At 39.6% G+C, this 22,616-nt stretch overlaps 1 protein-coding gene across 1 annotated transcript in view; it reads left to right on the top strand.

The window, feature by feature from the left end:
• The first annotated feature begins 856 nt into the window (after positions 1 to 856).
• The window catches only part of BAIAP2L1 (BAR/IMD domain containing adaptor protein 2 like 1), a 34,268-nt gene continuing 12,508 nt past the window's right edge, over positions 857 to 22,616 (top strand). The window contains exons 1-3 of the mRNA XM_079320853.1: positions 857 to 1,090; positions 8,442 to 8,517; positions 11,213 to 11,299. Of these exons, the coding sequence (XP_079176979.1) occupies positions 1,040 to 1,090; positions 8,442 to 8,517; positions 11,213 to 11,299 (214 nt within the window). The 5' untranslated portion in view covers positions 857 to 1,039. The remainder of the gene's footprint in view (positions 1,091 to 8,441; positions 8,518 to 11,212; positions 11,300 to 22,616) is intronic.

Raw genomic sequence — 22,616 nt, 5'->3', positions numbered from 1 at the left:
TTCCTCCCTCACCAGAGTCCAATATCTAGGATTCTGATCCAAGTCCAGTTTTTTATTGCTGCAATAAAGTGATGGAAACAGAGAGAAAGACAGAGACCAAGGGGACGCGTGTGAGGAGGGCGATTGCACCTCACACACTCGATACCCAGCTTGTTTCAAATACACACGGGTATGAAATTCACACAGAGCCCTTCAAGATAGCGCCACTATGACTTTATCAGAAAGGTATTCCAACTGGCATCGTCTAATCTCACAATCTCTGGACAATTTATGGTCCACAAAAATTTACAGCCTTCATCACCGCCCCACTCCGTGAAGGACTTGCCAGCTCACAGCGGAAAGATGACCGGGCTCAGCGTTTTATTGGGTGTGTGTTTAAAACAAATAGAAAACTTCAGCGTGTACAGGAAGCTCGGGCAGCGCATTAGAGCAGGATTCGGATAAAAACACTGGTGTCCATTCCTGCGGGGGTCTCGGGAATGGGGGTCTCGCTCCCTCTGCTCTCCCTCTCGTGGGGCTGATATGGAAGGAAGCAAGGAAACCACCCCGCACTACCATCGCCAGGGCTACGCTAGTTTATTCTAATTAACCCTTACAGAAACCTCACTTAATTGCTGGGAGGAAAAGTTTTACCTCCGACTGCGCTTCCAGCCGAGCGCTGCCCCTGACAGGGCGCCCACACGGCCCGGGCCGCGCCTTGCAGCGGGGTGAGGGCTCCGGGCCAGCGGAGCGGGGCGGAGGAGGGAGGATGAAGAAGGAGGGAGGATGAGGAGGGAGGGAGGAAGGTGGCGGCTCAGGTAGGGGCGGTCCTCGCTCTGCCCTCGCCCCGCCCGGGCCCGGCGCGGTGATGCGGCCCGGCCCGGCCCGGCCCTCCCCGCCCGCCGAGCCAGTCCTGCCGCGTCGGGAGCGGCGCTGGGCCCGCCCCGGCCGCGCTGCCCGGCTGGTTCCGCAAGTTTTTGACAGATCCAGCACGGGAGCCCAGGCTGCGCTGGGCTGGGGCCGCGGCGCTCGGCTGGAGCCAGCTGTCCCCGCCGGCACCATGTCCCGGGACCCCGAGGAGGTGAACAGGCTGACGGAGAACACGTACAAAGTGAGTGCGGGCCGGGAGGGGCTGCCCGCGGCCACCTTTGCCCCGCCGCGGAAACGCAGCAAACTTTTCTCTTTTTTTCTTTTTCTCTTCACTTTTTTTCCTCTTTACTTTTTCTTCTTTTCTTGTTGCTTTTTGTTATTTGTTTTTTTCTTTGTTTGTTTGTTTTTTTCCCTTCTCCTTTCTCCCCGCTCCCCGTTTCGCTCCCCTGCCCGCGGCCGGGACAAGGCGCATTCCAGACCCGGTTCCTGCCTCTGTGGCTCGGATCCGCAGCCAGCCCTCATTCCCTCGTGTGTTTGGGCGATAAGGTGGTTTGGAGATCCTGGTGGTTGTGTTCCTCCGCTTGAACCGTTTCCTCGTACGGGCCAGAGCCTAAAAATGGTTTAACGCTGAATTAAGTTGCTTGCCAGCGTCCCGAGCTGATAATCAGATTTATGATGGTGCGCCCGAGCACTGCCTCCAAGTACCGACTTTCGGCAGCTCAGTTCATGTTGGGAGGCTTTTAAACTTTACAGAATGCAGGAGGCTATTTGTAGAATTAAAAATATTTTCTTTATGGGCACCAGATACTTGCCCTGAACACACACTCCTTCCAAAACACAGCAATTCCAATTGGGAAGAATTCCCTTGAGAATCATACTTTTGGTTGGGTAGTGAAATAATCCATAGTTGTATCTGTAATCCTCATTCTGTACAGTGTGTTGTACCAGAGAAAGCACTCAAATTTGCATGATTGAATGCATTTGCAAATGTAATTTACAGCTGCACTGCACTTGCAGTTTTGAACCCTAAGGAAAGTTTTCTGATGCATTGTTCCATTTCACTATTTACTAAATTTTTCTGGTTTATTATCAAATGTTTTCATGTTTCTGAAGATATTGTCATCAGCATTTAAAGGTTTCCAAAAACATTTACTAGGAGTAAATTTTTCTGCTACATTTGTTGTTCTTCGACACACATTTAAGGCAACTTTACCCCTCCCTTTAAGTAATCCAGTTATCCTGGGGTCATATTGTATTTGCTGTTTACTTTCTTTGGACTTAGCTATCAAATTAATGCAAAACTCCTGAAATAAAAAAAAAAAATGACACTATGTGGCTATAAATTTTGTCCTCTAGAACCAGAGCAGATAAACATACTGGTGCTTTTTGGTATCAGTTACCTTTGTGGCAAGGCCATAAGCAAACACAAATTCCCCTCTCAGAAGAGCACCCTGTAAATACAGGCTCACAGAGGAGAAACCTGGGAAGTTGACTGTTCAGGGCTGTGCCAACAAAGGAGTGCTCTACTCTGTCTATTGACTTCCAAAATGCAGTCAAAACAGTTTTACAGAGGAGAGAGGAGAAAATCTCCTGTGTGTTTTAATGGATATAATTTAAAATAGGCTTTAAAGTAATAAGAGTCCTCTAAACAGCAAAACCTTCCCTGTTGCTCTGTACTTATTTCCTGGGATAGTTAAAGTTTTAGCTTTGTTTTCTCTACTAATTCAAAGGGATCTTTAAGATTGAAATAACCAGGAAAACCACAAAGGAATACAAAGTTAATGTTGACAGTGTGATGAAATGTCTCCTCTGTAGGTATTTTGAGAGGTCTGGCATGTTGCATCACATAGCTCGTACTCACAGGCCTGGAAACCCTCCTGCCCTGCCCTCATTAAAAATTGAAACTTTATCCAGATAAGGTATAAGGGCTGCTTCAGATAGAAAATGGATTCGGGGTCCACTTTAAAGCAGTTATTTCTATATCAAAGCTGAAATCTTGAAAGCAGTTGGTTACCCTTTAGGGGCAGAGAGCAGGAGCCTGTGTATTCAGCACTGGCTGGGACTGTAATCACAGCTCCCCCATCTAAAACAAATGAACACCTCTTTGTGCCCTGCTCCAGCCTGTGTGGAGAGTGCTCTCCTTTGTTCTGCACTGCTCATGGCACTTCTGCTCTTTTCTGAGCCATCCCAGCAGTGCACTGCCTCAGACACTGTGCTGGGATGGGTAAAATCCAGAGCAGAGCTGCTGCTTCTCCAATCTGGAAGAAGAAAGGCTTGGTCTGGGGGAAAAAACAGTTCAGTGCAGTGATGGCATCTGTGCTGCAGGACCAAATACAGGCTTAAGACTTCTCAGAAAAAATCAAATTTTGGGTGACCTGAAAAAATAATAGAAAATTAAATTGAATATCTTGCTGGCCTGCTATTTTTGGGGGACTGGGGAAGTGTTTTGTGGTTGTTTGTTGTTTTTTTTTTTCCTTCTTACAGTGCTAATCCATTGGATTTATTAAATACATAGCAACCTGTGTTATACAAAGCTTCAAAATATATTTACAGAAGTCATCAGGTGGCTGAGCAATTTCGTTTTATTTTTATCTTGTTCTTCCTTTCTTCTGGCAGCAACACCAGAAAGTGAATACCTCAATGTTTTTCAGCTAACCTGACTAAATAAACAGCATAATTCACGAATGTGTGTGCATGGGCTGACATTTACCCTTTATGTAAGACCTGAAGGATCACTTTAATGCATGATAGGAATGGCACGTGCACAGTGGAGCCCAAGGGTGTGGGAGCCTGTGACTAAAGAGAGCCAGAGCCTCCCTTCTGCCAAGGAACTGCTGAGAGGTTCCCTGCTATGGCACTGCCCTGCCCTGCCAGCTCCTGTGGGGACCTGGGGGACACTGTGGCACCCCCTGAAGCACAGATGGTCACCCCAAAAAAGTGTTTGTGTGGTGTTGTGAGCCTGCAGCCTGCAGAGGTTTGGTGCTGTGAGTGGGGGAAGCTGCTTGGCTTCCAGCTGTGATCAGAGTGCAGGGGAAAGGGGACAGGGAAGGGCTGAGGTGCAGACCTGTCCTTCTGCCTGATGGGACAAGGGCTGGGCAGGCACTGCTCCTGTGGGGTGAGATCTATTGAGAATGCGTGGTTGGTGTTACTCATCTTGTATTTAAAAGATATATCTCTCTGTATTCAAGTCAATCTTGCCCAGAAATTTTGATTATCAACCAAAGCACAATTTAAAAAATCCCCAAACACCTCCCGCTGAAAAAAAAGCCTTTGTTCTCCCCAGAGGCATTGAGAATTATTTTGTTTTATCACAGAAATATATTTGATAAATTCAGTTTAAAGTCCTAAATTCCATGTCTCTGTATTTTGAAAAGACTCAAACTACTGGACTTATGCATCAAACTTCAGATTGACCTATGTTCCCAGCACAAGCTGCAGCCAGGCTGTTGCTTTGCATCCCTGCATTATAAATCTCACTTGGGGGAAGAGGAACCTTTGGAAGTTTGTATAAAAGCCAGTTCTTCCTCAGTATAAATTATCTCTTCTGCCCTTATTTAGAGTTTTGCCTAGTTAAGGTCTATCCTTGGGCATGTGTTCATAACCTGAAAAGGTTTATATTTGAAACACACTGATGGATGATGTATTAATGTTTCTCTTAAACAAGAAATGTTCCATCAAGACGACTAATAATTAGTCATAAGAATTAGTCTTTTTTGAATAAACACTGGCATCTTGATTTAGTCTTTTCTATTCAGTTAAACCTGTTTTAAAATAATATTAAGCTAGCATACAAATAAGATATCTTAACATGAGATGTGCCCTTGTGAAAGCTGTATTATGGATTTCAGGAGCTAAAGGAGAAGATGAAACACACTAATATGCAAAATGCTTCAAGTACAGTAGAGCACAGCATTATTTCCTTTTTGTACAGCTTTTAAATCTTCTCAGTGGGGGTCTCAGACAAGTGTGGCAACACTAGAGACTTCTTAAAAAATGTACTCCTTTTCCAATTAAGAAATAACAAACTAAATCACTAGTAGCTACACAGAGCTCAGCTATGAATAGCTATAGTAATGGTAATAGGAATTATGGTAGACATCAAGATCTACTTTTCCCTGGTAGTTTTCTAATTTCAGAATTCCACCCTAATAGGTTGTTATTCACTCTGAGTGCCTGCAGGATGTAAACTTGAAACTGCAGGGAGTCTGTGCATTGGTTTAGTTGTGTTCATACCTGCTGAGCTATTGTTCAGTGAGGTGTGTCTTTAAGTAAAAAGCAAAGCTGAGCATTTACAGGAAGGCACTTCCACAATGGCTGTCATTTGTTTTGAAGATTAGCTTTGTTTATATGTCTATCAGGAACTGGGGAAGATATAATACCCACACACAACAAGTGGAAATTCAGGGTTTCTTCCTCTTCAGCCAGCTCCAGACTGGAAAACTCACACTGGTGGAAGGAACACAGCAACCCTTATAACAGATTCTATGAGGATTTAATGACTCCAACGACCAGAATAGGTTTCTCTTATGCTTTTTTCCCTTGGAAGGTCACTTTTGCCAGCTCTAAATGTCTCTGCATAAAAGATGTTTCCAGTTGCCTGTTTTGAAAATGTTTCCCTTTATTTCCATTCATCCTAAATAATAGAAAGCTGTAGGATGTGATCATGTGCCTCCTCTCCTCGTTAATTATTCTGTCCATGAGAGGTAGTGTGTCACTAGAATATAGGACACAGGATTGACAATTAGGAGGCCCTGTTTGTGTGCCTCACTCTACAGCCAAATGATGTCTTGTGAACAACTTTATCTCTCCCAAGCTCTTTCTCACTTTATGATGTTTATTTGGATTAAGACAAAGGTTTTATTTCCATGTCCTTGTTCACCAAGGCAGATAAAAATACTGTTATTTTCTGAGACTTTTGGCAATTTTTAATTCATTGTTTGCCTGATCACAAATTTTTTGATTCCCCTGTCCTCCTTTTTGGGAAGTTTTGAGATCTGACTTTATTGTATGACTGATGTTCAGTCTTACTCATTTTTGTGACCTTTTCTTTGGACTAAAAGTAAGAGAAGCTATAAAGCTGTAAGACAGGGTAAGAAAAAGTACCTGTACAAATTGATTTGAGTTGCTTTTGACTCCTCTAACTTCTAAGATGAATAAAATACTACAATAATTTTAATTTATCTGAAATGTCTTGGTAATATCAAATCTATAGCTCATTCTGAAGAGGGAGTTGCCTGTGACAGTTTCCCTTTTTGATAAAGTGCTCTAGATCCTTCTCCTGGACTTCAAAGACAGCCAGTCCTTACTTATGGTTAACTGTATAAAAAGACCTTTAGAAGCATGGCCAGGTTTTTTGTTTGCTTTGAGAATCTAGTCTTCAGTAGAAAGGAAAAACATCACACATTATGCTTTTTTTTCTGATGTATGAAAAGGAAATAATCTGAGAATTATTTCATCTTGGAGACGTGGTGGGGGGGTCAGGGAGAGTTAAGTTTTTCTATTGAACAGAAAACCTTGATTGAGATGAGCCTTGCTCTGGGGGCTGGCTGCAGAGAGGGAAGCTGTTAAGGGTAATTTTATTGGGGTTTGTTCACTTCCTCCTGAATGAAAACAACTGACACAGGTGCAATCACTGGTTTGAAATCTGAAATAGAAGATGTCAGGAAAACTGGAATCTTTACTCCTGAATGCTTAAGGCAGTCATTCCAAAAATCAGACTTCAAGGCCAATAATTATCATGTTATTCTTAGAATTTTGGGGTAGGTGGCAATAAGGGGTTTTACACTGCAATTTTTTGTTTTGAGGAACAGGATTAGCATAGGCAGAATCTTTCAAGATTATTTTCAGTATAGAGTGGCAATTCAAGGTGGCATTGGCATTCTTACTTGCCACACACCATCATGGTACATCTTTTTTTCCCCATGCTCTTGAAAATACAGGACTCTTTATCCTGAAACAATTCCCCAATTCATCTTTTTTTTTTTTTTTCCTTGTGATTCACTGACTCCATGTAAGTCAACAGACACTGTCTTTAGCACACTGCTGGGAAGAAATAGCAAAAAATTGGAATAGGAAGAAACAACTTGCTCCTTGGAACAAGTGTCTCACAGTCAGAGTGCCACAGCAAGGAGGAGAGAGCAGCCACAGCAGCAAATTCAAGAGCTGGGGCAGGAGGAGGGATGTTCCCAGACACCAGAGCCTGAATTTCCATCCTGTTAAGTTGTTAGAATAGCCCTTGGCATTGTTGGCTCAACCTGAAACATGCTTTCCCAAATGATTTCTGGATGTGGTTTGTGAGTTAACACAAATCAAGGGCCTGGGGACAATAGCTGGTTTGTTTGCAGTGATTGCACTTGGGTGGGTGAGAGTTTAATGGGACAGACCAGAAAACAATCCCAGTTGCATTTAATTTGTACACAAAGGCAGTCAGGCCAGGTATTGTGGCTGCTTTTGATGTAATTTATGCTGTAGTAGTATTGGAATTTAATAGTTTTATATGTGTTTAAATATTTATATTTTTATCAATATGGCAAAGTATTATTGGAGTTAATCATCCACTTTTTTTTTATTCAGCAGAATTCAGGTATAGTACTGTCTGTGAAAAAAAATAAAATTCTGTCTGCATGGCCTTGCCTGAAAGTCAGACAAATGTGACAGTGTTGCTATTCTTTTTGAGTCCACTTGTGTACTAAACATAAATATTTTCATTCTGTTAGTAGCACAACAGAAAAAGTTTGATAGTATTTCACTTGTCTTGAGTCCTGTATTTCTTGTAAACAGAAATCATCTGTTTTGAATTCCTTGAACTTGACAGTTCTGCTGTGTGAACAGTAGTGAGTGGTGTCATAAAAGTATTGCCATAAAAACAGTAAGAGTAGCAGAATGGTGTCTAAGGTATCTCATGATCTTCTTTTCATGTCAATATAATTTCACAGAGTAATGTGATAGCCACAGTTTTGTAAGGAAGATTCTGGGGAAAGGAGGTCTAGAATCTGCAGATTGTAGAATTTGCTAGGAATGAGAGCAGCCCTGCTTGGAGCTACTGGATTTCAGATTCTGGTCGTTTCACACAGTAATTTTATTTAACAACAAAAGCAGCTGCAGTGGATTTTTTTCCCTCCTTCTATTTAAATAAGGTCATAATTTTCATTTTCTTTCTGAAAAAAAAAACCATGGCTTTGCACAAATTTCAAACCAACAAAAAATGCAGCAAAACCCCCAGAATAGATAGTTAATTTCCCTAGATGTGTCTGTACCACAAAAACCACAAATATGAACCAGAGATTTGGTGAACAACACCTACCATCAAATCTGGTCTTCCACAAACTTTGATCACACTCCTGATATTCCTTTGTATTATAAACAGCCAGACTCCTTTCTAACCCCCGTGTAGCAATAACTTTTTTTTCCCCCATTTATTAATCTTAAATGCTCAGTTTCTTCTCCTTTGTTTTCCTGTTTCTCTCAAATCTTCCAATTTTCATCCATCCATGGACTTCTCAGTTGTAAATGAGGCCTGAGTGACACTGAGATTAATGCACTCACTTTGGAATTGCCTTGGTTATAAAACAAATTTTGTTTTCTTTCACTAGAATGTTATGGAACAGTTCAATCCCGGACTGAGGAATTTAATAAATCTGGGGAAGAATTATGAAAGAGCTGTTAATGGTAAGTTTTCCAAGTGCTTTTTAGAAAGAATGTTTAATTTTCATTTAAATATATATATTGAATATGATGTATATATAGGCTTAATTCCATAGCTGGACTTTGGATGTGTTTAATTAGGAGGGAATAAACCCCAACTAAACAAGCACAGATATATAAATATATGTACCTTCTCTCCAGTATTTTGGGGTTTTTCCACTGTCCTGGAGAAGTTGCATCACAAACACTTGGACACAGAGCTCCTGCAAAATAAACTGAAAGTGGATTTAAGAAACCCACATTGGAATAATAAGTGAAAAAACCCAAAGTTATGTAAATAAGGTGGTTTGTTTTTTTTTTCTTCCTCTCTCTGAAAATACCTTCCAGACATATTTCACATTCTTAGATCTGCTCCTGCTCACCTACACACGTCACTACTTAAGTAACCCTGAATGCAGAACAATCTGAATTAGTTCCAGTTGCAGGAGTGGATTGATTTTTGTTGTCATTGTCCCTGCTAATCCTGGTGCTATCTTTTTCATTGAGTCAAAATCGGAATGAATTTGAATTTGAGTCTAAGGACCAGTCTCTCAAACATTTTAGAATGTAATTTTCTGTTTCCATTATTGACTTCACAGAAACAATCTGAGCAGGGTTTTCCAGGACTCCCAGAGCCTGCACTGTGGGACCTGCCAGAGCCTGCTCCATTTCCCCATGCAGACCTGTCAAACTGCTTGATACCATATTAAAACCATGTAAAATCTCTTTAATTTTGCCTCACTCCAGCCTGTGGCACATCTTTCCCCTCTTGCAATGCAGTCCTCTGAGAAATGGGATCCTGCAGAAGTAGTGCATAGCCAAACAGACATTGAAATCTCTCTTCATGCAAATCTTAGACCTGGCTTGAGAAAAAGATAAAACCAAAGCCTGCTGGAGATGAAAACAGGGAAATGTTGACTTATTTGTGGCAGTGCCTAATTTGATGGATTAACATGTGGTTACCTGGTACCTGACCTTAGGAATTACAGGTAGTACCAGGAGGAATAACAAGTGTTTTCATTTTCATTTGAAATACTTCAATACCGGTTTCTGAGGGTTCTGCTTTTCACACACTTTGCTGTTGATTTGTTACATTTGCCTTTAAGCCTAGCTGATAAGGTGTATCTAGCATGAATTCTTAATTTCAAATGAACATTTACAGTGTTGCAACAACTGTTGCAAAGTCATCTTTGGACTCTCATAAATTTGTAATCTTTTCACCATCAGTTCTGAGTGGTGTAAATAGATCTGTAACAAGGAGTAAATACTCTGTTGCTAATCAAACACTTTGCAGCTTTCCAAAAAAGTTGGAGTATGCTGAGGAAGAACATAAAAAAAGAACTGCAGATATGTTTATAATGTATTTTTCTACACTTTGAGGACACAAGGTCAAAAAACCTCCCTTTCTGCAGAAATAATTTATATGTCATAGAACTGGTAAAGGGACTATACAAGCAGAGTTTTTGATTTAGCTTGGTTAGAACAGGGAAAAACACACATTTCCTTCCTTTTTTAGTGCTTGTGTTAGGAGAAGAGAGTGACTTGGGGCTGTCTTGAGAAAACACAGATAGGAAGAGTTGGACTGGCATCAAATCCTCTTGTACAGGTGCCTCTCTGCTCCATCACTGGCACCAGTATTATTCTGCTCAGAAAGTTTGAGTACAGAGCACCTGTGAGACAGAGCTTAGGCAAAAATCACCCTTTCTAATGCAACAGAGCCTCAAAGAGAATCTTTGTTTGATTTGGAAAATTTTCAGGCTTCTCAGCGAATATGCTGTTATGTAACAAAAGATGTCACCTTACCAGTAAAAACTGTAAAAAATACAGACCTGTAATTGGCAATTATATTCCTCTAAAAACAAAAAAATATTCTAAAGCAAACAGCAAGGCTCTGCTTGACTTTCACTTTAGGTCAAGAATGTGCTACTACAGAAAAACTGTGACAAATAACTAAAGCTTGCCAGTTTGTCCTTGTTATTTACTTTCTGTGTGGTGTGCAGATCAATTCTAGACACTGAAGATGCAGGGCAGCCACTGCAGATCTGTTCCCTGTGTCAGATGTTTGTCCCCACTGGGCTCCCTGCAGCTCCAATCCCAACGTTTCTGTGTCCATTCCAGCAAAACTGGCTTTGCTCTTTAAATCAGCCCTAACCAGGAAATGATTAACTGGGAATAACTGAAACTTTGTGCTGTGTAGGGAGAGCTATTGGCTCCTGTAAGAGGCAGCTTTGGAGGGCAATGATGATTTGTTTTTGAGGGGCTCCACATCTGCCTGGGACAGCTGCAGGTCCAGGGTGTCCCTGCTCTGAGACCTCAGCACTTGCAGTAAATCTGGGATTGCAGTTTGGGTTTTTCCAACAGTTTGCTCTGTCCTGACCAATGGCATAAACCTTCCCACTAGATGCTGATTGCTTCTGGGTATGCACAGGAGTTGGTGTTAAATAACAGGCTGAAACTTCAGTAATATATTCTGGAGTTCTGTCTTTGTTTCCTGGTTTCAGGATCAGCAGGGAGCACAGGGACTTTTGTAACTTTTTCTGACAGAAGGATTTCCTTGTTGCCATATACCCCTCTCTAACTCTGTGCTCTGGATGACAAGACTACATAGGATCATAAGCTAATAAAAATTGAAGATATTTTGATTTTTTTTAACTGTTGTGTTTTTTCCACTTACCCCCAGTTATGGTAGTGGCTGGAAGAGCATATTATGATAGCCTTGCAAAGATTGGGGACATATCAGCAGATTCTCCAGTTTCTAAAGAATTAGGTAAGTGAAAACTCATTTTTTAAATTACTCCAAAGTATAACTTTATTTTTGCTTTCCTGCTGGCAGTTCACAGAACAAACATGAAGTAGATAAGGATCAGTAAAAACGTGTTCTACTCTTATATAACATGGAGAGAAGGGATTAGATGCCTTTAAGGCATCTTATTTCTCAAGACACTCACAATGTTTTGACAAAATTACCTTTTTTCCCCTCCTTTTGTGAATATATATCTTCCTATGCTTTCAAAAGCATGTATTTTAAAGCTCATATAATTCTAAAGTAAGTATGAAAAAACATGTATCCTGATTTTTAATGCAGAGGTGAAGGTTGAAATACTTTTGCAAAAGAATATTGGTATGAGGAGTCCTCGTGTATAACAGCAGTTCTAAACTAAAACAATTTTCTGGTTGAGTGTCATTGTGAAGGATTCAGTTTTACTTCACTACTTTTGATCAAGTGCATCACTGAAAGTTCTCAGGTGCATTTATATTTATTTTCTACTTGAGCTTTTGAAAGAGAAACTGTAGACTCAAAGACAGATTAATTTTACATTACTATAAATCCACTACAAGTTCTGTACTCTCCTGAAAATAATTTCTGAATATTTGAAAGATCAGCAGCAGCACTTGACCTTGACCACTTCTGTAGGCTGAGCAGTATAATTGCAACACTGGGCAAAGGAGTACAAAGTATTTGTAATATTTCTGACTAAAACTTCTCATGTCACTGCAAAGCAAAGAACTGGGACCTGTACTGCAAAGGGGAAACATTTGCTTAATGCCTTCATTTGCTGTTTGACAAAAATAACTTGATGAGGTGTCTTGCCTCTGAACTTTTGATTTTGGGCAATGCAGGACCCTTCCAGTGATGTAACTTGCATCTCCTCCTGCAACTCACAGCTGTTAATTCAGCTGATTACAATGGATGGGTTTAAGAGGTTTTTTTTATAGCTCTGGAGAAGCAGAATTGAGGGGACAGACTCTCTGGAAAGGTGGCCACTGGTTTCTGTGGGGCTGCCTGCATGTTTATGGATTGTTCTGAAAGCACTTGTGGGTGAGAGCTGAGGGCTGGGAGTGGTGGAACAGCAAACAGGGCAGAGCAAACAGTCCTGAGCAGCAGCTCCTCTGTTTGCTCTGCAGGCTCTTTACAGAGAGCAGAGCTGCTGCTGTCAGACTGCACAACAGTTACAAGAAATGGCAATGCAGACTCTTAGGAAATAGCAGAAAATGCACAATTACAGTTTTTGCAATCAAGCAGTTGGTCAGATGCATGGAAGCAACTGATTTATGACTTGTCACTGTGGGACATTGTCTGCTTATTTGGAAATATTATTATTATTGGGTAATCTTCTGCTGACTTCTGAAAATAGCTGGTTTTCCCTATTATTTGGGACAATACAGAATTGTGATTGAAAACATGTTTTTGTTTAACTATGAATTCCATCCTTCAAATTCAAATCCTTTTCTAGATATACCATATGGAGAAAACAGCCTTCTTCCCTGCTTTCTGTTCAACTTCTGCCTTAACTGTTACTGCAGAAAAATCTATTCTTCTTAAGGAAAACAGTAAACCTGGATTTCTTCCAACATACTCTCTGATGGAATACTTAATTTAGAGATAAGGAAAGCCAATGAATGCTGGGAAAGGCAGGATAATGTGGTTAGGAGTCTGTGATCATTTGCATTTTCAAGGAAAAGTCTTACATGTTCTGAAGCTGGGCTACAGTATTAAACTATTTACCAAACAAATATGATACACACAGGTGTCTCTAAAAGTATCTTCTTGAAAAGAGAAATATCTACTGCACTTTTTTGTGTTTTAATAATATTGCAGTGCATGCTGAGCAGAATGGGATGCATAAGGACAGACCAGACTTTGGACCCTCTGACTCCAGGGGAGCTGCTGCAGCCCCCTGTGAAAATCTCATCCATTAATTCCTTCAGATTTGCCAAAAGACAAGTGGTTGGTCACCAGCAGCTCTGTCATGCATTATACTTCTGTTATCTCTGCCAGCTTAGAGGTGGTTTCACAGTTCAAACCCAAACCTGCTGGGTGACCTGGAGAGTGTTCAGTGCCAGTGGGATGTGAAGATTGGTATCAAACCCACAAGGAAACACAGAGTGGGCTCCTGAGATGAGACTATCAAATGGACACCAGCCCCACAGCAGGGTAAAAACAGAAATGGAATAGAAATAAAGTTCTTTTTTTTTTTTTTTTTTTTTTTTGATGTAGAGGGTAGAAAGCAGACAGGCTGGAGAAGTCATGGGAAAAAAATAATCAAGTAAAAGTGCCAGAAATCCTTTCTTCTATTGAATGAGATTGGAGCAGAAGAGGGAAATGAGAATGAAAAGGAAATCTGGATATTCCAGCTGATTCAGAGCTTTTGTACTAAGTATCTCTATCTTTCAAGTCTGGTTGAAGCTCTCTGAATCATTTTAATAAAGAATAATTTAAGCAAATTGAGGAAGTAGAAGAATGTACTGCAGTCATAACACAATCTTTATGAATAAGGGATGAGTTGTTCAAGTCAACATTCTTTCTAATTTTGTATTTCCCTAAATTTCTGAGCTTGTAGTTCCCCAGACTTGGCTACGAGCATTTAAAGAACAGAATCTGAATTTATTTGCTTCAAGCTATCCTGCAGCATGGAATTTGCATACTTTTTTTTCCTAGGCATCTTTTGGAAATCCCTCTAGGAAGAAAAGTTAGAAAACAAGAAACTGCCTGTTTTAGAATGTTAAGATTTCATACTATTCAAATTTCTGCATACCACACCAGCTCAAAATGCTGTGTTTTCAATAATGCAGTAAAACCAATTTCACATAGACACTTCACCATGGTGTTAAAATAGTAACTTTCATGTGTTGCTTATTGTTCTTGCCTTGCCCAAAACACAAAGGCTTGTGAGGCTTTGTCATGTCAATTTTTAGTGCTTATAAATTAAATAAAATCTCCTCTAGTAACACAGGCTGTCTCTCTAGGCTTCACTTGCATAAGGAATTGGGAAGTTATTTCTTGCTTGCCTATGGAATTCTGCTTCTCACATCTTCTCCAGCACCTACCAGTCATCATTGTAGCTTCATCTCATTTTATATTGTGGGTGTAAAGTCCCACTTAGTTTATTGTGTAGCAACAGTATCTACAGCAGTCACCCACAATTACATTATGGGTCTGTACTCAGAGCTTGTTGCTCAAGAACTAAGGAGTGTAAACTATTAATTGCTTGTGCAAACAGAAGAATAAAGAAAAAAATATTACATTGCATGGTTTTGATCAATGGAACTAAGAAGATCAGTATGTTAATAGAACAAACAGAGGAAACAAAGGTCTCTAATCTAACCAAGACTGATAATTTATTTAAAGATTACTCTGCTTTACAGGCTTGTTTTTTATAGTTGTATTGTGGTAAAACTTAATTGGAAACTGGCATGCAAGAGCTTATGCTCATCTGCAGTCTAAAATGTAACAATTTGGGAAAATTTGGGTTCTTTTCAGAAGAATTTTTTTGTTAAAAACCACTACAAGTGATCTAGAGAAACAAGTATTGAATTAAAAGATTGCTGTTTGTTGTGGCAGTCACAGGATAGAGAGAGGAGGGGAGAAACCCCCAAAACTTCTCATGGTGCACAGAAGAAATGGTCAACTCATACAGAAAAAGTTTTGGAACTAAAATGGAAAAATTTAATTTTGCTAAAACAGACATATTTACTTGCTGAAAAATTTCTAATCAGACCATTATGTAAAGCAGTACTTTCTATTTAAAATATTGTCTTGCAAGTATTATTCCAAACTGCCTATTTTCTTCCTGTTTAATAAGCAAAATTGCCACTTGAATAGATATTTTTCAGAGCTGTAGCTCTCTGCTGTTAATTCTGGGATGCAGCACTTGTGTCACTCTCACTAGTGAGAAAACCAAACAGAAAAAGAGAAAATTCCATGGTTTAGGGTGAATGTAGCTATCTCTAATTCCACTAAAATAAAAAGGGGAGGGAGGAGAGTGCTTGGCTTACCTCAGCAGGGATACATTGACCTGTCAGCTGGAATCCAGTTTCACTGGGAAAGGTGACACCCTGCACTGTTCCCTCCTCCAGCTCCTTTCAGCTGAGATCTGCCATGGTCTCCACCCCTCTGCATCCCTGCCATCCCTAGGGAATCAACACCTTTGGATTTCTATCCAACACAAAGGGAAGGTGCCAGCAGCTGCAGAACCTTCAGCACCTCATCTGCTGGAAATTCCTGGGAAAGCAGCTTAGAGGCTGCAGTTTCAGAAGTTAGAATCAGGCCAGCTTTTCCTATGGAGCATTAAAAAAAGAGTCTTCTGCTATATTTATAATGGAATTTCATTTGAAGAAGCCACTCCATTCCTGTGCTATAAAAGGAAACTACAGAGAGTTGTCTGGAAAGGGAAATACAAAGTATTTGTGGGGTTTTGCAGGAATAAGGGTTTGTATTTTCCAGTTATACAGTGACATTCTGGGTTTATGCTATGTAGGCCTCCAGTCTGCTAAAAGAAAGGTGGAAGGAGATGAGTCAGACTTGGGTGTAAGTTCTGTAATATTTCCCTGACAGAATAAAAATCAGACATGGTACTTTCAATAATCACACTGAACAAGAGGTGTGTTTCTTACTGAATATAAAGAATGTGTCTAGAAATGGATACTGCAGTTTGTTTTTACTGAACTCTCAAAAAAAGTTTGTTTTGTGTACAATTATATCATTGTAAATTTTGTTAGGAAGATTTCCAGATAAGTTACAAATTTTCAGGTTCTGGAAATGGCTGATGGGAGGAAGCAGAATATGAAAAGGCACAAGGCCTTTGTAACAATTGCAGTACCACCAGAGAAAAGAAAGAAGACAGATATTCATAGTATTTCAGTGACATTTTCCAGCTATTTTTTTCGTGTTAAGTTAGACAGTAGGTGACATTTTTCAGTAAATTTTAATATTTTATTCCCCACCTGCCCCAGTCTTACTGCACCCTATAAACTGGAGCTGATTCTCCTGTTTTTTGGCAGTGCTAAGATGGGGTAACCCTGCTGCAGAGTGCAGCCCTGAGCTGCTCAGGGTGGCTGTGATGGTGGTGTCACCAGCACAGATGGCACCAGCACAGAAACCCCAAATGATCCTTGTCAGCACAAACCTCCAGGGAAAATACATATTCTAAACACCTGCAATGAGTGAGATTTGATATCTTCATGCTGTGCCTCAAAGAAAACAGTGAGGGACTCCTTAAAGGATTCTCAGTGGAGCACAGAAATGTCACATGAGGCTCACCCACATCTTCCATCCTGCAGTGGGAGCCTGGCAAGGATGGCCTGGAGCTCCCCTGTGTGTCCATGCAGTGTCCCCTGGGTGGTGGCCAGGTCTGGAGGGATTCTGTGTGCCCACCCAGCACAGCAGCATCCCCAGGGGCTCTCTCAGGGCAGCAGCTTGTTCTGTCTCACTTCTCCAAGCTGAGGATGCTGAGCAATCACTGCCTGTCCTCACCACCAGCCCCAGGTGAAACAAGCCTGAGAGCCTGTGCAGAGAAAATGTACTCACTGTGCTCTCAGTGAGAGAAAAAATGGAAAGTAAATGACAACTTTGTGAGGAAAATAACATCATATCTGTAACTAGCTTGTAAATCCTTTAGTGAAAGTCTAACTATATTTAGTCTGTACAGTCAGTTCTTCCTGCTCAATTATTTCTCAAAAAAAAAAAAAAAAAAATCCAGTATCCATTGTAGATGCCACTTACAGTCCCATGGGGCAGGGCAGGGAACCAAAAACAATTGTCTTGGGCTTCTGAAAAAGAGAATTTTATCAAAACTTGACTCAATTTAGGCATGGACTTTTTTCGTTTGGGGCTTTTTTGGTCACTGCTAAGACTGTGAAACTCAGTGGCCGTTCCAAAATGCTGCAATGAAAGTTGCAGTGATTCCTTGTGGTTTATTGCATTTCATGTAACATTTATAATGATGACTTAAATATTTATCCTCTCTGGTACTGGAAACCCATAAAAACTTCAATTTTTGCTGGCTGGCATGATTTGCTTGTTCCATTCCTGCTGTAAAACAGAGATTAGCTCTCTTGTGTGATCTTCCTTAACTAATCTGCCTCAAACCAGCAGGGTTTCACCCAGGCAAGTTCAGGCTTGTGGCTGTATTGTAACTTATTTTCTTTTCACCTGACCTGTGTGAAGATTACGAGTCACTGCACACCACTGCAGCTCAGGTATGAAGAGCTGTGGCATGGAGGGGTTCCACAGCCCTGTGAAAGATTAGACTCTGACATATAAACCTTAATATATTGTGGGTTTATGTTAGGGTAAAAAAAAAAAAAATAATAACAAAAATGCCTGCAGCAGTCTTCATATATATATTAGTAATGGAGTAACAGGTGGAAAAACAAGTTTGTAATTTTTCATGTGTTATTTACATGGTATATGCTTTTCCTTTCCTTTTTTTTTAACATTAAAATTTAGTTTCTGTGCTTACCAATCATCTGAGGCAAGCTGAATATTTCATGTTGATTAACATCTGTTCAATGATATAGTATGTTTAAAAAAATTCTAATCTCTGAATTTTTTTTGCCTAAGAGATCAAAACATCTTGTGAGAAATGGGAGAACTAGACTGAACTTTGCTGAATCTGCAATAAAGTCACATTCCTCTTTAGAATACAATGTGAGCTCATGTTTTTGTTCCATTTAAAACAGGAAAATAGGAGCATCACCCCAAGAACAAACTCAGAGTCTGGAAATCAAAATGGTCTTGTTAATCTCATCAGTATTCACCCTTGTCTAGCCTTATGTGAGAATAAGTAACAGATTAGCAGTTCATTACCAACTTTATAGTATGAATTGTGTAAAATTTCTAAAATCACCTGTGTCCAGCTGAAAGAATTTGGCATTAATTTTATTCTTAGTAAATATATTTAAAAAGGAAGTTCATCCTTGGGTTTAACTGAATATGGCTTATAAACAGGCACAGTTTTTCTTTGGCATCAAGAGCTGAGCAGTATTCTGTCCCTTTTAATATTTAAATATCCCAAAGTTTCAAAGAGAAATAATAATTTTAATTCAAGTCATTAAAATTCTGTCTTCTGTACTAGGAAAGTCCTTTGTTCCTAAACTATTTCACATGATCATCAGTGAAGTTTTAGGACAAGAAAAGGGTGACTATATATAGTTTTGATCCTGGTCTACAAAAGGAAATGATATCATAAGAGGTGCTAGGCCACTAGAATAGAAGTGAACTGTGCTCTATCCCTTCATTGTTTGCTTAATTAAGAAATGGGAAAAGGATCTTTGAATAAGAGGATTCTTTGATTTTATTTCCCATGCTGAGAGCAATATGTAACCTAATGACAGGGAAGTGTTCAAGAGAGCATTGCCAAGTGTGTGTCAGAGAGACACAGGCACTTGTACAGGTAAATGTGCACATTGCAAAATAAAGCTAATATTTGGGAAGGACAGAACTTAGTGTACAGCATTCACTGTAAAAGGAAAATGCTGGGAGTCCCCTTTGGCCCAGCAGATGCCTAGAAAGTTCTCTGGGCTGGGTAAAACAGCTGTGGTCTCCTGGCCAAGTGTTGGCTCTGATACAGCTGGGAAAAATCAATTTGACTGGATGAAACAAAGACCAAAGATTTTGGATTTTTTGGTTGGGTTGTTTGGGTTATTTTCATCAATCAGATGAAAATTTGATTGTGGTCAAAGACACTTAAAAAGTCAGCATGAGCTAGAGCATATTTTCCCTCTGGAGCCATGTGAGGGGCAGAGCAGTGAAGTCCTGTGGGAGTTCACCAGTTCAAACACCAAATTAGCAACAGTGTCCTGCACAATCTTATTTATTGCTTGCTGGTTTTGTCTGGATGTGGAGGCAAGATACTTAGACTACTGAGGCATCTTGCAGGACTGTTTATCTCTTCTGTATCAATGAGACTATAAAGTAATTATTGATTTCCCTTAACCCTTAATTCGTTTTAAGTTAACCTATTTGTTTGTTATATTGGAAAAACATTTCTGTTGTTCACAGCCTTAATGAGAACTCTGCATATTTTAAAATTAATCTCAGAATACCATTTAGAATGTGAAGTTCTCCTTGCTTCAATTTTTTATTTTATTTACAGATTTTATTTATGTGTTCGTCTAGCTGCCTCAGGGTACTATATCTAGCATGTAGAGTGGACTTAAAATACTATAATTTAAAATCTCTTCCCCTTTTCTTGACTGTAGGCTTTATTCTTGTTTTTCTCCTCCCCTTCACCTTCTGCAGTCACCTTCACAAAATATCACTGAGTGGTCATGTGTCAATGCCATTTTGTAAAATTAATTACAGGGAGATTTACTCCTGAATTCCTATTCTGGGTTCGCTCATGCAGTAAGGAAAGGCAGACTTGACCTAGTCCTATTGATTTATGTGCATATTACAATTAATTCTACAGATGGGGGGAGTGTGTTAAAGCATTCTTGACAAATTGTATCAGAAGAAAAGTGCAGTTAGAGCTGGGCAGGTTTTTTTTTTAATTTTAGCTTCTTTATGATTTTCTTCCTTCATATGTTCAATTCAATTAAAGCTTTTTGGTTTCACTAAAGCATCTGTTGCACAGTTAAATCCTTCCTATCACAGAATGATAAATTTAACACGTTTGAAGCTTAGCAGATGTTTTGTTCAATCATATTTATTTGTTGCACTGTATTCCTTTGAAATTTCCTATTTTACTACCTCCTGGGGGCTACTGGTTTCAAAGGACTTTGTTTCTAACTTTCCCATGTCATAAATGCCTTTTTTCTGGGCTGAGGGTGACCTGGAGAAAAGAGCATCTTGCCAGCAATAACATCTAATAACACACTTGGACTGTGCTGTCTCCATGTGCAGCTTTGACTCAGCCTTTCATTCTCCTGCTTAATAGAAATAATTATGTGGCTTCATCTCTAAGACACAGAGTTAATCAACCTGCCCTGAATACAAAATAAATGAGTGATATAATTAAGTATTTTGCCTGTTCCCAGACATCTAAAAAAGTCTCACTATTAAGAGACTTGAAATTTTTCAAGAGCAACCTCCTCTAAATATAACACAATTGAAGTATATTTCAAGTAAGCTGATGTAATTAATACTTTTATTGATTCTAATGGAGCTACTTGGTATTTTAAAAGTTTAAGTGATTTTGTAGGTAGCTGTTGATTCTTGTTTCTATGACAGAACTCTATTGATTGAGCTCCATATTTGTTTCTAACTTGAACAAATTCTTTTGGACTTGGTAAGAACAGTCAACACAAGGTGAAAAGGTAAATAACCTGAACAATCAGCCAGTGCAAACAGAGAGGTTGAAGTGTAACTTCTGCAGAAGTTCTGGCCTTACAATGATAATTTCTGAGAGAATGGCTTTCCTTGCTTTCCATCTCCTGGGCAAGGCAGCTTTTCAAGGATGTATTTTTGCTCAGGGAATGTTGTATATGGAGAAATGACTGTTGCACCCTTTAGCCTCATGATTTATTTTTCTTGTAGCAAACCAAACATCATTAATGGAATTCTAATCTGTATACTTTCTCAATAGAAAATATAGATACAACCAACAGCCTTGGTTAAGCCTAAAAATATTTCACAAATTCCTGAAGTTTCAGTTTAAAAGATCTTTCTATAGGTGCACTGAATCTAATTGAAATTGAAATAAATTTACCTTGGAGCAATTATTGTTCATGGTCCTATACCAGATTATAGCTGCATTATGACACATGGTTTCAAGAACTACATGTGAGGAATGTTTGTTTATTTTTGAAGTCATTTAAGATATTTGAGATGTTCCCTGAGAATCCTTTTCTGAGAGAGATTGTACTTCCCTACAGTGCACCTCTAAGGTAACAGCAAAATATCAGAGCAACTATCTGTGAACATCTACAACTACTTTTTTGTTTTCTAAAACAAAGTGGGAATATTTAATGTACACTTACTTTATTCAATCACAATATTTCAGCTTCAGGGTGTGGGGAGATGGAAAGCAAAGAAAAAATATAATTGAAAGACAAGTATTTTAATAGTTTAGTTTATCATCAATACCAGTGTTTTGGGTTTCTTAATTCATTGCATAATATAGTGCCTAAAACTGTTTCAAGTTTCAGGATGGCTGCCAAAATTTGACTTTAGTGGCCTGGTATGTGCTCTGGTCATGTCATTGTGTTTGATAGGTTTGGGGTTTGCCAATAAATGATGATGAGGTTAATATTTGATTATCAGGTATTACGAGCTCTCATATGTAAAACCTAATCATGAGCAGCTTTAATATAGAGCAGAATATTTTAATTGATGTGAGAAATACATGTTTGTCTTCCCCTTAAATAGTTTTTTGTACCTTTTTGAGCCTGGCCTTAGGTTATGCTGCCATTAATCCAGAGTAATCCACTGTCTTTCTCAGGGCTATTGTATAATTCACCATGGTGATTAAAATTCAAATATCATATTGAAGTTGTTCCATCTCCATTCTACTTGGACACTGTTCTGTGTAGGGAAGGGGCTGTTTTGTCTTTCATGAATTAGTCTTCTACAAAATCTTGTCTCCTTGTATAAATTAATTTGAGAGAACACAATCTAAATGTGACTAACCCATTATCTTAAAGAAGTTTCAGTAAAGAAACATGATACATGTTCACTGCAGAAATGCTCTCTATTTATTCAAAGTGCAGAATCTGATCCATAATTTAAATTTTAATTGATCAGAATGTGGTTACTATGGATGGGTTCTTTTCATGTTTTGAATCAACATTTTGAAAGGGGAAATGAAGTGGGTGAGCCAGTACATGCAGTGCCTGTGGATTCCTGGTGGCAGAGAGGAGATCCCAGAATAAAGTATATATATTTATATGCATTAAGTATAAATATGACTTTTGCCTGATGCACAGTACAGGAAGTCTCTGGTTGAGAGCAAAAGAAAATGCAATTAGGGACAGAGTCACTGACAAGTAAACACACTGTTTAAAAGTGTTCCAGAACACTCTAAAATAAACCCATCAAATAACCCAGCACAAACCATTCAGAAGGAAGTGCAGCTCTCAGAGTTCTCTTCAGGACATGTTTTGGCAGTATTTTCTGTAGCAGAAATGAAGAGCCTGTTTCCAAGTGAGCCTGGGAGGCTGCAGAGACAGAAATACCCCGTGTGCACGTCAGCTTTTCCACGCACAGCCCAGGTGAAGGGAGTTTATGGAGAGGCAGGGCAGGGTGTGAGCCTGAGCTGAGTCAATGCCCTGCCTTGTTGGGTGTCTGTCCTGCCCTTGCCAAGGATTAGCTCAGTGCTCTGCCTTGGCAGCACTGCTCACTCTGGGGTTTTTACACAGAGGGA

The sequence above is a fragment of the Erithacus rubecula genome (assembly GCF_903797595.1).
Source record: "Erithacus rubecula genome assembly, chromosome: 17".
Classification (NCBI taxonomy): domain Eukaryota; kingdom Metazoa; phylum Chordata; class Aves; order Passeriformes; family Muscicapidae; genus Erithacus; species Erithacus rubecula.
The sequence above is the reverse complement of the archived record's forward strand: the minus strand, read 5'-3'. Positions and strand labels throughout refer to the sequence as shown.